The sequence below is a fragment of the Pavona decussata genome, unplaced genomic scaffold (genome assembly GCF_977016875.1).
Source record: "Pavona decussata unplaced genomic scaffold, jaPavDecu1.1 SCAFFOLD_84, whole genome shotgun sequence".
Classification (NCBI taxonomy): Eukaryota; Metazoa; Cnidaria; class Anthozoa; order Scleractinia; family Agariciidae; genus Pavona; species Pavona decussata.
The window spans coordinates 6,021,869-6,041,509 of record NW_028145502.1 but is presented as its reverse complement, the minus strand read 5'-3'; the positions used below and the strand labels follow the sequence as shown (position 1 = coordinate 6,041,509).

The following is a 19,641-nucleotide window of genomic DNA, read 5'->3' as shown; positions in this document are numbered from 1 at the left end:
TTTAATAAGAGTATTACTTTTTATCACAAATTTAACGCGGCCATTGTTATCCTTTGCACCATACAGGGAAAGTTTTAATATCTTCTTTTTAATTCGCCACGTACGGTCCTTTTTCATTACGAACGCATTAAGAATTTTAATATAAAAGCGCTGAATTATTGAGATCAAACGACCGAAATGTTGTCCAAAACACGACAATTCCTGAAGCCATCTAGACCTAAAAAGCTAAATATCCATACCCTTTGGCTAAACACACTTATAGCAAAAACACTCCTATAGCTTATGTAGGAGAGTCGAATTTTGAAGTCCTCCCACCCCCCCCCCCCCCCCAGCTCAACTGGCTTCTTTCCTTCGTAATATTGCTTTTTTAATATTCCATAATGGCAAGAAACGTCTCTCAGAAATCGTCATGTTTAACAATCCTTTAAGCTTAACATCTCTGAGTCAGCGCTTTTGTATTAAAATTAATTGCGAATACGTAATACGTTCGTAATGAAAAACGAGCCTTCATGGTGAGTTGGAAAAAAAAGATATTAAAACTTTCCATGCATGACGCACAATAGGTGTCTGAAATAGGTTAGGAAAAATTTTGGTCTGAAATTAGGCAAGAGTTTCCAGAAGCGCGCTACTCCTTGGTGGCAAGATGCAGTTTTAGCCATTATTATTTGTCAGTTAAAGACGCCTGACTGTCTCTGTGTCTTAACCATAAGCAAACTGTAAGGCTCCATATGAAAACAATTAGAGCTAATTAACGAAGAAACCAATTGGAGCAAGTGAAAAGGGTTACATGTGAAATGCAGGTGCAGCCTTAATTTGCAAGTAAAAGAAGCATTAGTGTTCCGGTGTCTTAACCATAAGCGAACTGTTAGCTACGGGTTAAACACATTCTGTATTTTGGATTGCTCGAAGCTACACAAACGGTGTCTATTCTAGCAAAGGTACATTTTGAAATCAGCTATTGACGGCCGAGTTTAAATAATGAATTTAGGATTTCTAGTAACAAACAAAATATTCCTGTATGTAGTACGGTAAAATTCATGGCTGCTCAGTACCAGAAAAACAAGAAGAAAAAAGGTTAAGCGAGGATAATTTCCCACACATTTAGTGATTGACTTATCATAACACGAGTTGCGATATTAAAATATCAGAGTATCTTATCAGAGTATGCGTAAAGGCAAGGAAAACAAAAAGGCCGAGGGAGAATGATTTGAATCTGCTCATTGACATGTAGGAAATTTTATAATAGACATTTCGTATTAAAATTAGAAACTGATACTACAAAAGGAAACAAAATGTTTTCGTTGCCAAAAAAACACGATTCCATTTGATATTTCCGGCTAATTAATGATGCAAGATCTTTATCGCAGTAATGACAGCTACTAGTAATTGTAGTTTACTTATAGAACCGTCTACAAAAAAAACTATGAGGAAACTATACATTTTTCAGAGAAAATAAAGCTCCAAATTGGATAAGAATGCCATACATTACCTTGTATTTTACTGTCTTTTAGAATAATTGTTGATTAATTATCTCTAAAAATTGCGTGGTTACACCCAATTTAATTTTTGGATTTCAAAACCCTTGCTAGGATCTGCTTTCCTCGCATAGTCATAAACCGCACAAAAATACTTTTTTTATTAGTAGGCACCGTTCTTAGGGTATTTGCCTGTTCTTCTTTGCAGGTTTCCCTTTCTTTGCCAAGTAATACCAATGTTGTGATAATCAGTGTTTATCAAGGATGGACGAATGGTTTCTTAAAGCCCTTATTTTACACGTTTCCTTACTGTGGATAAGAGGAGGTAGGTGTCAAGCAGATTTTTCTCATGGGATAAAATTAGAGCATACATGATATTACGATTAAATTATTGTAAGTAAATTAGTAAACACAGAGAATACGCAGATTTGTTGAACTACTGCGAATAGTACAAAAAATGAAACCCAGGGAGAGAAGGATGGGTAAAGCTAGCAAAGAGAGACCGCAGCTGACCCTTGAGCAACACTTTCACACTAAATAACTGAATGAAGAAACTTGACAAGATAAAAACCACGCAAGGGGGGTTGTGTCCCTTAATAATTGCTTTGACAAAGCGAATCCTATAAATTAAAAGAAGCAGATTTCCAGAGAGTACCACCTGAGATGCTTCGAGGGATATGGAGCAATTCCAGTACCCGAGGAGAAATCAAACGTTTTCTTGGCCAGACCAGATCACTTGCAGGTACTCCAAACCAGTGGCCTAGTAAGAGCCGCCGTACATTCAGAGTCTGGAGAAACAACCACCCCATTTGGTACGACGAGTTTTAAGATATAGCCGTTGAAAAGAGGTGACAGAAAACAGCGCAACAACGTTTTTGCTATAGATGCCTCGGAGAGACCCACCACGGAATATCGTTCCCACAGTCCCGATTTTGTGGTTTCAAGGGACGCACAACAGGGCGTGCTACATTGAAAAGAAAGGAGAGGCCGGAGATTGCAAGAAAGGGCCATATGAGCAAAAGCTGCAATCGTCAGCCCCAAAACGTCCATCGTGATGAAACTAGAGTAGCTCCAGTTAGAGATACCACGGAGGCAGAGTCCACACAGGTCTTACCGGAGAGATTGCACACAACAGCAATGCACATGAAAGAAACTAGAGGTGAATATGTCGCACTGAGGTAAGCAACAGCAGTAATCAAGAATGGCGCAAGACGAGTGGTCGTTAATGCGCTACTGGACGACGCAAGTAGTAAGACATACATCAACAGTTGAATTAGAACTTCAAAAGTAGAACCGTAGAGTAACTGCTAAAGTTCTAAATGGTCACACCGACAGCCTCGAGACAAGAATCCTCGAGCTAAATCTTGAAAGCTTAGATAGAAATATGTATGTAAAGATAGCAGCTTTTACTGCAGAACGCGTTTCAGGGAACATTGGAGTAATTAATCAACTGGGCAAAATACACGAAGAAGTGGGAGTATCTTAAAGGTTTTACTTTACCTTGGAGCACGCCCAATCATCGACGTTTTCGTGAGTATCAACCAGAGAGGGATGTTGGAGGAAAGCCAGTAAAAACAGTTGCACGGTTAACGACCCTCCGATAGACATGTATCGGTGATGCAAATAGTACTCATCAGGGAGGCTATCGAACAAGTTTGGCTCACACTTATTTTATACGTGCTGACGATAAGAGCAGCAACTAGATTGCAAACTCCAAATGTTCTTGGAGATAGAGGTGCTTAGTCACAGCATTGAGACTTCAAATGAAAATACCGCACTCGAGAAACTTAAGCGATCAATCAAATTTGAGAGCAGGCGGTTCGAAGTCGAATTGCTTTGGAAAGACGACCAGTCAGTGTTACCAGAAAACTACGAGACAGCCCTGAGACGGTGGAGAAGTATAGAGAAACGAATTCTTAAAGAGCTAGAAGAAAGGTTGCGTAAAGAAGATCCCAAAAACAGAGAAAAAGCCCCGTGAGTCTTGTTACCTACCGCCGGACAAAGCAACGACGAGGACGAGCATTGTGTCTGATGCAGCAGCCAAGTGCGAGGGGATGTCCTTGAGCGATCTCATACACCAGGGACCTAGGTTGCAGCAAGAGCTTTTCGGCGTTTGATACGGTTCCCGGGCAACCAATAGAGTTAGTCTGTGGCATAGCAGAGATGTATCTCCGCACAAGTCTTAAACCAGAAGATAGCCGGTATAATGGACTTTTATGAAGAGTGCTCGACCAAACCAAGGTACCAGATGAATATGAATTTTTAAATGAGTGGCATTCGGAATAAATTCGTCGCAATTTCAACCACAGTTCGTCGTACAAGAACATGCGAAGAAGTATCAATAAAATTTTCCACTGGTTACTGTGACAATACTATCTCTGGCAATATTATCTCTAACTATCTCTCAACATATATGTACGATAGCATGAATTCAGTTCCAGACGATAAGACAGCCATAGACTTGTATAATATACTTTCGACGCTGTGGAAGAATGCTGGTATTCACGCACGTAAATGGCTGTCTAATTCAGAAGAATTGTTGTGGGAGATACCAGCAGCGGAGAGTAGATCTAGATAATGGGGGAGCTGACCTCTGTTAAGACACTTGGAGTACCGTGGCTAGAAAGGAAAAACATGTTCATCTTCCGATTTCATCCACCTCGAGATGTGTACAAATGTAAGAACTAATAAAGCGCAGTTTCCTGAGAAGAATAACCACATTTTTCGAACCTTTGGGATTGTGGACGCCATATACCTTTCGAGCAAAGGCTCTGTTTCAAGAAATCTGGACCACGGGCATCGATTAAAGAGGAGTCGCTTCAGTTGTAACAGGAAATGAAGGCTAGGTGGTGGTTCAACAATGAACCATAGCATTTAGAGAAAATTAAGATAGCGCTTTTCTTTTTTAGCCGGTGGACAGGAATTTGAAGTCCGTGAGCCTTTAGGCATTTGTAGATTCCTCATCAAAGGTGTATGGAGCGGTAGTGTATTAAAGATATGAGCACAGTGGTAGAACGTTTTTCGGTCCACCTAGTGGCTTCCAAGTTAAGAGTTTCACCCCTTACAACCACACAAATCCCTCGTTTAGAGCGGATGGGCGCTATTCTAGAATTAAGACAAGTGCATCGATATGGAAAGCATTGAAAATTGCAACTCGCAAAATCACGTTTTGGTCGGATATCATGAAAGTGTTATTTTAGATACCTGTCCGAAGTAGGACATATAAGCCATTTGTTGGAAACAGAATTGGAGAAGTAAAGTCTCACACAAGTCCTCAACAGTGGAGATATTTTTAACTGAAGAGAACTCAGCTGATCGTCTAACAAGAGGCTTATCAGTTGAGGAGTTAGCTAGTGAGGACACATGGTGGGAAGGACCTTTGTATTTGGAGGGGAAAAAATCTGAATGGGCAGTAGATCATATCATTAAACAGCAACGAAAGAGGTCAGGAAACAAGCACGCTTACAAGCAGACTGCAGCAATAGAGAGATAACTGTGTTAGCGATCAAAAACAATGCTACGCAGCAGCTTAAAACGAAAAACTACGAAGATCTTTCTTCTGTTTCATCTTCCACCCGCAGTTCAAATATATGTTTTATGTATTTATATTAATATTTTTCTACAAGAATGTAGGTCGCTCTCTCGGGTCACAAATGTTTGGAAGTCTTCAACCGATTCTCGGAAAAGTGCCGTTGATCCACAATTAAATACAGGCAGTTTTCTGACAGGTATCATGGATAAGTTTGCAAGTACACCACCTTGAAAAACTGGTTTACAAGATGTCTCTATTTATTGTGTTTCTTAATTGATTCTTAACAGCTACTTTGACTCCACGGACAAACCTACCAACCACAAACAGAACAGCGTCTCAGACACCGATTCCGGCAAGAGGTAATATATGACTTGTATTTTTTGAAGTATATGTTACTAAATTTCGGTTTTCAACATGTAATGTTACATTTGCCGACAACTTTCACATGGAAACTGTGCGACGATAAATAATTTGAAATTTTAAGGGAGCAAGCCATTACATTTCAGTTTTAAAAATGTACCATTTCGATGAAAGACAATTTCTCCATTAATGTAGTTTCTATTAATATGCTAAAAGAGATTTTCTTATCATTATGAGCCATTTGAATTAGCTTCTCTATTCCATTTTGTACGCATGCGCTGTGGCCTTTGCCAATTGGTTTATCGGCTTGGATTTTTCATCGGTGACCCTTGTAGATTTAAAAAATTCGACTTGATCCTTTGTCAGCAAATTACGACAGCTATGGATTGTAAGTTCTACCGTTTCACGACATCAAAAACCATTGGTGCAGCTTGGAAAATTAGAGACTTTCCCAATCGTGTCGGTAAAATAATATAACGAATACATCTTACATGTTTAGCCAGCTTTTTCAACGATTCCCGTTGTACAGCGTTAAGATTTTGAATCTTAAACTTCTCAATAGCACGATCGCATTCTATCCACTTAATCCACCATAACCCCCTTACAGCCAATTTTATCTAACTTAAGTCGCCTGGTCGATTCAGGCAAACATGTTTCTCATTGGTTGAAATTAACAATGCCAAGGTGACGCGTCGAACTGTCTCTTCGGGGATGAGCGTGGGCTCATTTCGCGAACAGCAGCTAGTAATCGATCCTAAGCTCACAAATGTTTGGAGAACTTTAACAGATTCTCAGAAAGTAATCGTTCTCCTTAAAATGTTCCGGTTTTTGAGAGGCCCTCTATGACATTTAGATACATGTAGAGAAAATACCTAGCCAATGTTTGACTGATCGCCCCTGATTGTTCCTGACACTGAGGATTATAGGACATCAGTATGTACTTGTCAAAAACTGCTACATTTAAATTCCCCGTCTATCCACAATTAAATACCAGGCGGTTTTCCAACAAGCATCGTGGATAAGTTTGCAAGTGCACCACCTTGACAAACTGGTTTTTCAAGATTTTGTCTATTGATTTCGTTTTTAATTTGCTTCTTAATAGCCAATGTGACTCCGTGGACAACCACACCAACCACAAACAGAGCAGCGTCCCCGACACCGAGTCCAGCAACAGGTAATGTATGACTCGTATGTTTGAAGTATATATTACTGGAATAATGTTTACAATCTAAGGGAGTGTTCATTATTGGGGGGGGGGGGGGGGGGGCAAATGGAGGGGAGGCAAGAGATTTTTATCCCCCTATTTAGGGGGGGGGGGGGCAGAAATGTTTTACTCTGGATCTGGGAAGAGGGATGGGGTGGACAAAAACGTTTGAAGGTTGATATCATTAGTTTTAGGTTTTTTCGTCCAGAACCGCATGAAATTTAATGTACTTGTACCACAATAAATCAAACCATAAGATACAACAATGCTAAAGAGTATTTCAAAATGTAATCTCACACCAATAGTTTACACAGCAAATGGGTTCCATTTAATGGATTTGCTAGTTAGATATGTTTGGATTTCACTGGCTGCACCAACAGATAGGCCACCCTCAGAAATAAGTTGATATAGGCCTTTCACTAGAACGGTTGGGTGAAGGCTGTCAGTGTATTGTAGGGAGATCATGTCATCTGACAGTGGCAATATAACTTCTTCTGCACATTTCCCAGTCAAGGACTCCACAACTGCAGCTTGGCACAGGCTTTTTCTCTTTTCTTTCCTCTGTTTTGCCTTTCTCTTGGCCTCTTTCTGCCTCCTACTCACTCCACTTTTTTTGAGTGTCTGCCTGTTGCACAAACGCCCTCTTTAGCTGCCTTGTGATATTTTCCAGACTAGTGATTACACTCTGTATCACTTCAACCTGTACATTAACATACGTAATAGTTTATTCTACTGCTAGTGGAGCAAAAAAAAGGCCGGCGGGTAAAGCGCGTAGTGGAGGATGAGAATATGGTTTAATAATAAATGCATCATTGGGTGGGGGGAGAGGGGTCAAAAACGTTTACATGTTCTAGCTGGGGGTCCAAAAAGTTCCAAACGTTCCGTTTCCCCATTTGCCAGCCCCCCCATAAACAATGAACACTCAATAACGTTACACGTGTCGACAACTTTAGCATACAAATTGCGCGACGGTGAGGAATTGAAGATTTAAGGGAGCTTACTTTCACCGGTTAGTTTAAACACGGACCAATTCAGTGGAAAGATGGCTTACATAGGTCTCCATTAATGCATTTTATAACACTTCTTAACAAGAAACATTATAATGCCTGCTTAGACAAACCCACTGACAACACAACGACATGATATTTGTTAGGTTGTAAATATTGATAAAAATAACCGGCAGTTGAAAAGCAGCCTAAAGCGGAAGTTTGCAACACGTGACGTGTGACGTAGAACACTTACATCCGGGAAAGTTTGACACGAGGAGAAAATCAATGTATTAGTTTTGTTAGAACAGAAAATACAACGCCGTTTGAAGTGCTCTGCATTTATTGTGGTCTTATGGGGCGCGTGTAACAATTTGGCGATCCTGACAGGACAGGACTAATTTCGAATTGTCATGGGAAGCAGAATCCGTGGATTTTGAGCGAGGAATTCAACCAAGTGTAGTAGATGTTGTTTGGCTATGGCGACACGACCACTTGGAAAGGCAAAGGAAATGCATTCAGATGCCAGTGGTAAGAGTACAGTAGTTGAGTCACAGTTTCAGATACGCTGATTCCGCTGCAAAGTCGATGAAACGGTTAGATTGATTGTTTTGTTTATATATTCACAATTGGAACTGCACGTTTGTGTTTTGAAAATTGCGGCATCGTACAGCGTGTTTTGATGATAAATTATGGAGCAATTACAGCTGCAAGTGGAAGCGCGATTGTTCGATCAAGATCAGGCCAGTCTGACCGAAATGATAGAAATACTAGGAATCGAGGATGATGTAACGGGAAAAACGAAAATACACAAGATTAAAGTTATCAGAAAAGAAATCGACAGCAAAATGGAAAGCGATGAAAAGGCCGCAAGCACGTGTCTCCAACAACTACTCGCCTGCCTAAAAGGAACGGTACCCCCTCTCGAACAATTAAATGAATCGACTAAAGAAGCGGACCAAAAAGTAGCAGCTACGGGGGTTAAAAGTGAAAAAAATGGTATCGAGGAAGAACCCAAAAAAGAACAAGTCGAACCATGATTATGATATTAGGAATAAGAACAAACTAGTTATTGATAGGGTTAGATTGGAATCGACTAAAAGAGCGGTTTTTTTATAAAGGGGCAGATATTTTTAATAATTGTATGTGAACTCTAGTTTTAGTTTTTGATCTCTTTTCATATGGATTATTTGTCGTTTCTCGATTTCCTATACTGTATAGCTTTTTAGATCTAGTTTATTGTTTGTTGGTTTTTTTAACGAAGGACCCATGCTGATAGCAGTTTTTATAACTGAAATGGTCATCCTGCATAAATTTGTTGTTTATTATTATTATTATTATTATTATTATTATTATTATTATTATTATTATTATTATTATTATTATTATTACTATATTTCTTTTTCTTCTCGTAGTATACATTGTTGATACATTTTTTTTTAATATTTAATGTAATTCCCAAAGCCTTCATGTCTGTGGAACAAAGTATTTTAATTGGAGCAATGTAGTGAGTCGATACTGGTTTAAACTTGGTGGAGAAGGAAGGTTCCAAAAGCTGGTTTCTTACTGTACTTGGTTGCGGTGATGAGAATTTTATTGTACTTTTTCACTCTCCAAAGATTGATTCTGCAAGCCAAGTACATGCATTTGTTTCGTGAAACTTTGGTAACACCTTTGAAAACATCATGTCAATACCAATTTAAGGAGTCTTGCTTAAATACTTTACCCCTATCTAGACCGAGGAGTAGTTGGGAGTGCTGATTGTTGCCACGACGACTTTCAACTTGAATAACTTTAAAATATTTGAGCCAACTATCTTAAACTTTAGGATTGTTCAGAAATTTATCTAGAAAAAAATAAATGTGGTTGTTAGTGTTCGTAGGCTTGCGTAGATGTTACCGTGGCAACCATTTTTTTACAAACATTTTTTTGAAAATAGAGAAACCTTTTTTAAAATGAAGAAACAACACTTTTCTACTCGTATTTTTAAATATTTTTAGCTCATAACGTTGTTTGTGTATTGATTTTGATTACTTTTAATTTCGCGGCTTTCCCGAAGGTTTTTTGAAGATGCAGAAATCCAAAATGGCCGCCATTTGGCAATTATGACCTTTTTACCACATTAAATGACGTCATCACTTCGCGCTGTGGACCTCAAAGGAGGCGTCTTTAAACGTACTATCTATTCTCTAAGTCTCACTGTCATATATTCCCGCTGTTATAGAGGGGGGACAATCACCCTTCCCCAACCCCTAGACCTTCCCACAGAAGACAAAAAATAAAAGAAGCCCGGTTTAGACAAGGCGAAAATCTGCGAATCATCCAGACTAAGTGTCGTATATTGTGCTTCCCAGAGATGTGAAGAAATAACGTCGGACAGAGAAAGGCTCGAGAGCGCGCCAAGAGATAAGCAGCTAAGGGTTTTTAGTTAAGAGCTAGCCATTGGGGCGGAGAGGGAAGGAGAAGGTCGAAGAAGAATTTGCTCAAGAAATTAAGAGAGCTTGAGAGTCGGTCCTGAAAAGATAAACAGGCATAACAGATCGCCAAAGAAAACGTCAAAGAAAACCAGTTAGCTCTGGAGACAGATATCAGCGAGGAACTCGGCCTAGAAGCAGAATTAGACGACAAGAAGACTCGGAAAACACCATCAGGTACCGACCACAGCCAGAGGGTCCACTAAGCAAAGCATCAGCGCCCAGTATTTTTCAAGCCCGTATCGACAAAGCAACTGCGGCTCCCGAACACAAGCTACTGTAGCTCAGACAGTACTTATCGGGCAAAGGGTTAAGGGTTATTGAGAATTAGGATCATTCAACGTCTGCTTATGAAGCTGCTAAGAGCAGATTAGAAAGTATGGAGGAAGAAGACGACAGATCGTATTCTACTTGGAAGCTAATACGTGCCGGTAACGTCAAATATATAGATAAGTTCGCTGTTATCCTAGACATCGCAGTTATCAACTTTTAAGAGGCTGACCGACATTAGGACTTGGGGAAATAGATCGCTCTATGATAAGCTACAGAGGAGGATGATAGAGTAAATGCTGGCACAGTACCATCGATGGATTTTTGAACACAAGAAACAGCAACTTGTTGAAAGATGACGACAGTGGGTTATACAAGAATCGGAATTCCAGATAGTACTAGCTAAGACGCTTCGAAAAATGGGGCAATTCCAGTACCCCGAAGAGAAATCTGGCCTAGTAAGAGCCGCCGCACATGGAGAGTCTCTGGAAATAACCACCCCATTTAGTGCGACGAGTTTTAAGTTATAACCGTTGAAAAAAGGTGGATCAAAGCGGCGCAACGACGTTTTTGCTACAGATGCCTAGGAGAGATCCACCACGGAGTATAGTTCCCACAGTCCCGATTTTGTGGTTTCAACGGACGCACAACAGGCGCGCTACATTGTAAAGCAAAGGGGAGGCCGGAGATTGCAAGAAACGGCAACTAGGAGTGACAGCTACAATCGTCAGCCCTAACAAGTCCATCAAGATGAAACAAAAGAAGCTCCAGTTAGAGATACCACGGAGGGGAATCCACACGGGTCTTACCGGAGAGATTGCACATAACAGCAATGCACATGGTAAAAAAAAAAGAAGCGAATATGTTGCACTGAGGAAAGTAACACTAGTATTCCAAAATGGCACAAGACAACGCTAGTAGTAAGACATACATCAACAGTGATGTAGCAGCTGAATTAGGACTTTAAGGGAAGGACCGTAGAGTAACCGTTAACGTTCTAAATGGTCACACCGACAGCTTCGAGACAAAAATCTTCGAACTAAAACTTTAAAGCGCAGATGGAAAGATAAAATGTAAAGATAGCAGCTTTCATCGCAGAACGCGTTACAGGAAACACTGGAGTAATCAACTGGGCTAAATACGCGAAGAAGTTGGAGCATCTAAAAGGTATTACTTTACCTTGGACCACGCCCAATCGTCGTCATTTTCATCGGTATCAATCAGTGAGGGATGTTAGAGGGAAGCTAGGAAAAACAGTCCCATGGTTAACGGCCCTCACATTGACATGTATCGGCGATGCAAATAGTACTGATCAGGGCGGCTATTGAACACGTTTAGGTCACACTTATTTTATACGCGTGGACGATAATAGCAGCAAATATATGATAAACTCCAAAGTTTCTTGGAGATAGAACTACTGTGTCATAGCATTAGACTCCAACAAGAAATTCGCGGTCGCCATCAATCGAATATGAGAGTGGTCGGTACGAAGTCGTAATCCCTTGGAAAGACGACCGTCAGTGTTACCGTACAACTATGAGACAGCCCGGCGACGCTTGAGCGGTACAGAGAAATGCATTCCTAAGGAGCCAGGAGAAAGGTCGGGTAATGAAGATCCCAAAAACAGAGAAAAAAGCAATTGGGTCCTGCTACATACCACACTTTCCTGTTATAAGGCCGGAAAAAGCAACGACGGAGACGTGCGCTGTTTTACGCGTCAGCCAAGTGCAAGGGGATCTCTTTGAGCGATGTCATACACCAGGGACCTAAGTTGCAACGGGAGCTTTTCAGCATTTTGCTGTGGTTCCACAAGCAAGCAATAGCGTTAGTGTGTGACATATAGCAGAGATGTATCTCCACAGAAGTCTTGTATCAGAACATAGCCAAAAATAATGGACTTTAATGGTGAGCGCTCGACCAAACCAAGGTAACAGATGAATATGAATTGATTTTAGTGGTATTCGGAATGAATTGGTCGCCGTTTCAGTCGCAGATCGTAGTCTTTCGACGAAATATAAATAAAATGTTCCACTGGCTGCGGTGAAACTACTAGAGTGAGCATATATGGACGATAGCATGAATTCAGTTCCATAAGATAAGACAGCGATAGACTAGTACAGAAAACTTCCAACGCTGTAGGAGATGGCTGCCATACACGCACGCAAATGGCTGTCCAATTCAGAAGAATTGTTGAAGGAGATACCAGAGGAGGATAGAGCATGAAAGGTGGATCTAGATGATGAAGAGCTGCCCTGTGTGAAGACGCTCAGAATACTATGATTGGAGAAGGAAAACATGTATAGAGTTTATCCACCTGGAAATGTGTACAGATGTTGGACCTAATAAAGTGCAGTTTGCTGAGAAGAAAAACCACATTTTGCGGCCTATTGGGATTTCTGACGCCATACACCATTCGTGCAGAGGTTTTGCTCTATGAAATCTGGTCCACAGGCATCGACTAATGAGGAGTCGCCACAGATGGAATAGGAACAGAAGGTTAGGCAGTGGTTTAATGAATTAGAGCATTTAGAGAACATAAAGATCGCGATGTCCTCAGCCGATAGACAGGGATGTGAAGTTCGGGAGCCTGTACGCATTTGTAGATGCCTCATCGAATATGCGTATGGAATTGTAGCGTATTAAAGATATGAGCACAGTGGTGGAACTGTTTTGGCACATCTAGTGGCTTCTAGGTGAGTTGCACCCCTTGCAGCCACAAGAATCCCTCGTTTAGAGCTGATGGGCGCAATTCTTGGATTAAGACGTAGTGTATCGATATCAAAAGCATTGAAGATTGAACTCGGGAAATCACGTTTTAGTCGGATAGCATGAACGTGTTATGGTAGATTTATCGCCGAAAAAGGACATTTAAGCCATTTGTTGTAAACAGAATTGAAGGAATACAGAAGTTCTCAACAGTGGAGGCATTCTTTTAACTTAAGAGAACTCAGCTGATCGTCTAACAAGAGGCTTATTAGTAAAGGAGTTAGCTAGTGAGGACACGTGATGGAAAGGACTTTGTATTTGGAGAGTAAAAAAATCTGAATGGGAAGTAGATCATACCATGAAACAGTAACCAAAGAGGTCAGGAAACAAGCACGCCTACAAGCTGACTACAGCATTAAGGGGACAACGATGTTATCTATAAAAAACAATGCTACGTAGCGGCTTAAAACGAAAAACGAAAAAGGGCGAGGATCTTTCTTCTGTTTAATCTTTCACCCGCAGTTCAAATATATGTTTCATATATTTAATTAATACATTTCTACAAAAATGTAGGGCGCTCCCTCGGGTCACAAATATATAGACGTCTTCAACAGATTCTCAGAAAGTTGCCGTTAATCCGCAATTAAATACAGGCGGTTTTCTGCAGGTATCATGGATAAGTCTGGAGGTAAATCACCTTGAAAAACTGATTTACAAGATGTCTCAGTTTATTGTGTTTCTTAATTTATTCTTAACAGCTACTTTGACTCCGCGGACAAACCCACCAACCACCAAAAGACCAGCGTCCCCGACACCGAGTCAAGCAACAGGTAATATATGACTTGTATTTTTTGAAGTATATATTACTAGATTTAGGTTTTCAAAATGTAACGTTACATTTGTCGACGACTTTCACATAGAGACTGGGTGACGATGAGTAATTGAAGATTTAAGGGAGCCAGCCATTACATTTCAGTTTTAAACGATCGATCGTTGCCACAAAAACCTCTTAAAAAATGCCCAGAGGAGGCGAGCGTGGGGAACAATGAAATCAAGAGTACTTTCGATTCGGTAAACCTGCTTAAATATGGCATGAGGTGTGATTCTTATATTTCACCACGCAATTTTGTGCCAACCAAGAAAAATTGTCACTGAGTAACAAACGCAAGACCAAAGATGCCCGTTAAATTTTACAACTAATTATAAAGAACAGGAACAGCATGTAAAAACGTAGCGGATAGACCTACGCGACTCACGCTGTCTCCATTGTATTGATAAAACGTTTACATTTTGGTTTTACAGGCATCCCTTCAAGCGTTTTATTCCTATCATTCTGAGCCATTTGTATTGGCTTCTCTACCCCATTGTGTACGCTAGCACTGTGGCACTTGATAATTAGTTTATCGGCTCGGATTATTCGGCGGTGACCTCTGTAGATTTCAAAAATTCGACTTGATCCTGTGTCAGCGACATCAAGGGCGAAATAAACGACAGCTATGTTTTGAAAGTTCGACCGTTTCACGGCATCAAAAACCATCGGCGCAGCTTGGAATTTTAGAGACTTTCCCAATCGAGTCGTTTGAATAACGAACACATCTTGCACGATAACCAACTTTTTCAACGATTCCCGTTGCACAGCTTTAAGATTTTAAATCTTAAACTTCTTAATAGCACGATCGCATACTATCCACTTAATCCACCATAACCCTCTTAAAGCAAATTTACGTAGTTTATGTTGCCTGGGAGATTCAGGCAGATACGTTTCTCATTGATGGAAATAACAGTGCCAAGGTCACCTGTCCAACTATTTCTTCGGAGATAAGCGTGTGCTCATTTCACGAACAGCGGGTGGTTATCGTATGCTAAGCTCACAAATGATTGGAGAACTTCAGCAAATTCTCAGAAAGTGCGTATTCTCCTCTGAAAACAAATGGAACTACTTGAAAATATAATAAAAATTTGCTGGTTGTTGAGAGGCCCTCCATGACCTTTGAATACATGTAGAGAAAATAACTAGCCAATGTTTGACTGATCTCCCCTGATTGTTCATGATACTGAGAACTATAAAACATTCGTTTGTACTTGTCCAAATTTGCCACATTCTAATTTCCTATCGATCCGCAATTAAATACCAGGCGGTTTTCTCACAAGCATCGTAGATAAGTCTGCAAGTGCATCACCTTGACAAACTGGTTTACAAGATGTCTCTATTTACTTCGCCTTTAATTTCATTCTCAACAGTCAATGTGAATCCGTCGATAAACCCACCAACCACAAACAGACCAGCGTCTGCGACACCGAGTCCAGCACAAGGTAATATTTTGAAGTTTATATTACTTGAATAAGGTTTCCAATCTTACGGTAGACTTGTCGACAACTTAAGCATACAAATTGCGCGACGATGAGGAATTGAAGATTTAAGAGAGCTTACCATTACCGGTCAGTTTAAAAATACATCAATTCAGTTAAAAACAGGTTCACCTAGGTCTCCATTAATGTTGTTTATAACACACTTCTTAACAAAAAACAACATTGCCTTCTTGGTCAAACCCACCGATAACACAAAGACCACAATTAACTATCTTCTCACCACTGCGTTGACTACTAGCTGATTCTATTTCTTTTTCTTCTATTAGTATACGTTGTAAATATATATATTTTTGAAAATGTAATTCAACTGCCGCCTTCATGTCTCTTCCTCATCTCCCCCCCCCCCCCCCCCCTCACCCCTCGACCTTCCCAGACCCAGAAAACAAAAAAAGGAAGCCCAGTCCAGATAGGGAAGGAATTAACATTAAACGAGGCTTCCGAACGACTTGTGTAATTAAAAACACATAAATTGTGTAATTTTTTTTATTCCAAAGTTTCCGATTGTCATAAACTGTATATGCCAGCCCCAATTAATAGTAACAATTTGGGAAGCTCACTTAATTAAAGTGCACCTACCCCCCCCCCCCCCCCCATTTATTCTACAGAAGCCTTCATATTTTTCCGAATATCTCCGAATAATTTAGTATCGTATTTTGTGCTTCCCAGAGATGAGAAGGCTTACACGTCAAAGAGCGAAAGGCTCGAGAGCGCACTGAGAGATTAGCAGCTAAGGGGTTTAGTGAATAGCTAGCCATTGAGGCTTGAGAAGGAAAGGGTGGAAGAAAAATTTGCCCGAAAAATAAGAGAGCGTGAGAAAAGATAATCGGACATAAAAGATCGCCAAGGAAAACGTCAAAGAAACCCATTTAGCCCTGGAGAGAGATATAAGCGAGGAGCTCGGCCTAGAAGCAGAATTAGAGGACAAGAAGACTCGGAAAACACCTTTAGGCACTGACCACAGCTTGAGGGTCCACTAAGCAAAGCATCAGCGCCCAGTTTTTTCAAGCCCGTATCGACAAAGCAACTGCGGTACCCGAACGCAAGCTAATGTGGCCCGGACAGTACTTATCGGGCGAAGCGTTAAGGGTTGTGGAGAATTTGGATCATTCCACCGCTGCTTACCTCTACAAGTATGAAGGAAGAAGAGGACAGATCGCACTCTATTTGGACGAACTTGGAGATTGAAAGGCAATCCGTGTCGGTAACGCCAAATATACAGAGAAGCTCGTTGATATCCAAGACATCGAAGTTATCAACCGTAAAGAGGCTGGCCGACATAAGGAGTTGGGCAATGGATCTCTCTATGATAAGCTGCAGAGGAAGATGACATAGTCAATGCTAGCACAGTACCATCGACGGATCTTTGAACACAAGAAACCACAGTGCGGAGAAGCATTACGACAATGGGTTATACAAGAAGCAGAATTCTAGAAAGTACAAGCTGAGACGCTTCGAGGGATATGGAGCAATTGCAGTACCCCGAAGAGAAATCAAACGTTTTCTTGGCCAGATCAGTTCACTCGCAGAGAATCCAAACCAGTGGCCTAGGAAGAGCCGCCGAACATGCAAAGTTTGTGGAAATAACCATCCATTTGGTGCGACGAGTTGTAAGGTATAACCGTTGAAAAGAGGTGGCGGAAAGCTGCCCAACAGCGTTGTTGCTATAGACGCCAAGGAGAGACCCAACACGGAATATAGTTCCTACAGTCCCGATTTTTTGGTTTGTAGGGACGCACAACAGTCATACTACATTATAAAGAAAAGAGAGGCCGGAGATTGCAAGGAACGGCAATAGGAGTGACAGCTACAATCTTCAGCCCTTAAACGTCCATCGGGATGAAACTAAAGTAGCTCCAGTAGGAGATTTTACGGAGGGGTAGTCCACACAGGTCTTTCCGGAGACATCAAACACAACAGCAATGCACATGAAAGAAACTAGGCGCGAATATGTTGCAACGAGGAAAGTAACAGCAGTAATGAAAAATGGTGCAAAAGGAGTGGTCGTTAATGCGCTACTGGGCGATGCTAGCAGTAAGATATCAACAGTTGAATTAGGACTTTAATGGGAGAACCGTAGAGTAACTGTTTACGTTCTAAATGGTCGAACCGACAGCTTCGAGACAAAAATCTTCCAACTAAATCTTGCAAGCTTAGATGGAAAGATAGATGTAAAGATAGCAGCTTCACTACAGATCGCGTTTCAGGGAACATTGGAGCAATCAACTGGGCAAAATACCACTCATGTCCAATACACTCGACCTGAGTCCGGTTGACTTCACTCCCAGGCGGATTGAGTCAGATCGCGACCGGAACCGGAAATGAGTGCAGAGCGTCGGTGGTACCGGAAGTAAGGGGTTAACAGGAGCGAGCGGGGGATTGAAAAGTTGGCAAACAGACTCCATCGGATCCGATGGAGACAGTTCGTCTTGACAAGAGTCAATCGGACTACCGGAAGTCTTTTCGCGCGAGACAGAGGAAATATCTCAAAACAAGCGCGCTACACATGTAACATTTAAGTCGTTCTTTTAGCCATGAGGCGAAACAAGCGCACTACACATGAATATATCTCGTTCTTTAATCCATGAACCGAAACAAGCACGCTACACATGAATATACCTCGTTCTTTAATCCATGAACCGAAACAAGCGCACTACACATGAACATATCTCGTTCTTTAATCCATGAACCGAAACAAGCACGCTACACATGAATATATCTCGTTCTTTAATCCATGAACCGAAACAATGGCGCTACACATGAATATATCACATGAAAATTAGTCGTTTTTTGATCCATACAAGCGCTACACATGTAATATTAGTCGTTCTTTTAGCCATGAGGCGAAACAAGCGCACTACACATGAAAATATCTCGTTCTTTAATCCATGAACCGAAACAAGGACGCCACACATGACTATACCTCGTTCTTTAATCCATGAACCGAAACAAGCGTGCTACATATGAAATATACGAGGCGAATTAAGTCAACGTCACGAAACATTACACCGCGACTCTATATCTCGCTCTTTAAACCATTGGAGCTGAACAATATTTTCTCAAGTCCCGCTCATTGAATTTCCGATTGCCACAGAATTGCCTGAGTATCTGGCTGAGTAATAAAGTACAATGTATGCATGTATTGATCGTATATATATATATATATATATTTACGGCGGCGATTGTATAAAAACTGTCATCAACATAGAACAATCGCCGCACAGTAATTTTTACATAATAGCCACAGGGCTGTCAATCACTATCCTGCGAGCAGAGTCTCTTCCACTGATCTAGGAAGATCGAAGAGACGCTGCTCGCAGGGTAGTCACCTCGCACGTTTTGAGATATGGAGAAAATGACTTCCCCGGCAAGCAATAACAAAGCGCTTTACAGAGGCGTCGCATCAAGACCAAATTCACGGTTTCAGTGGAGGGGGGGAGGATTAAACAGTAACAGTTTTCTTGTCCGAAAGTCGAGTCTACGAGAAATAGCAAATTTCTTCAATTATCCAGGAGATTACGGACATAAATCTGGAGACCAGAAGATATGCCTCTCAATCTGGAAATTACGAACATAAATGTGAAGACAGGGAAATATCGTTCAAAATCTGGAGAAACACACTAGCGCTCTGATTAAACAAAAAGCAGTGGTTTTAATACTATTGATGATAATAACACCGAACCAGAATTGGATTACTGAAAAAAGAAAGAATCGATAAACTGAGGTAGAATCGCACTGAAAACAAAATTTTAGATGGACTCCTTTGTATTAAGTGAAATAATCGGGAAAATCGTGAAAATATTTTGGAACAACAACTACTGGTATTTCCAAAGAAATAGTGGACCTGATAGACCGCAGCACCTATTTTAATACTATTTTCCGATTTACCACTGACTTAAGTGTAGAATCGTATAACCTTTTTTTCAGGAACTTACGATTCCGAAGTGAGTATTAGCAGATTCGTGACAACTCCTTTTAAATTTGATAGGACGTTCGATTACCAGATGTTAACAAACAATTGGTGTGAGTTTGGCTTCGTAATTGTGTACGTTGTAACACAAGTCGCGGTTATATTCACAATAATACAGAATTTTAAAGGCAACTGGCATACCGCGCATTTCGCTCATGTCGAGTGAGCCAATTTTCTTTCGCGTTATCGCTTGACAAATTCAAGAAAAGGGTTATCGAAAAAAAAAAAAATCCTCAAATGGCTCGCTTCACGTGTGATCAATTGCAATGTCATCAATTATCACACCAGATCGTCACA

General features: G+C 40.8%; 1 protein-coding gene across 1 annotated transcript in view; it reads left to right on the top strand.

Annotated features, from left to right (window-relative positions):
• The first annotated feature begins 872 nt into the window (after positions 1-872).
• The window catches only part of LOC146475637 (uncharacterized), a 105,483-nt gene continuing 86,714 nt past the window's right edge, over positions 873-19,641 (top strand). Inside the window, exons 1-6 of the mRNA XM_085115992.1 lie at positions 873-938; positions 1,684-1,800; positions 5,295-5,366; positions 6,470-6,541; positions 13,766-13,837; positions 15,249-15,320. Of these exons, the coding sequence (XP_084972118.1) occupies positions 1,740-1,800; positions 5,295-5,366; positions 6,470-6,541; positions 13,766-13,837; positions 15,249-15,320 (349 nt within the window). The 5' untranslated portion in view covers positions 873-938; positions 1,684-1,739. The remainder of the gene's footprint in view (positions 939-1,683; positions 1,801-5,294; positions 5,367-6,469; positions 6,542-13,765; positions 13,838-15,248; positions 15,321-19,641) is intronic.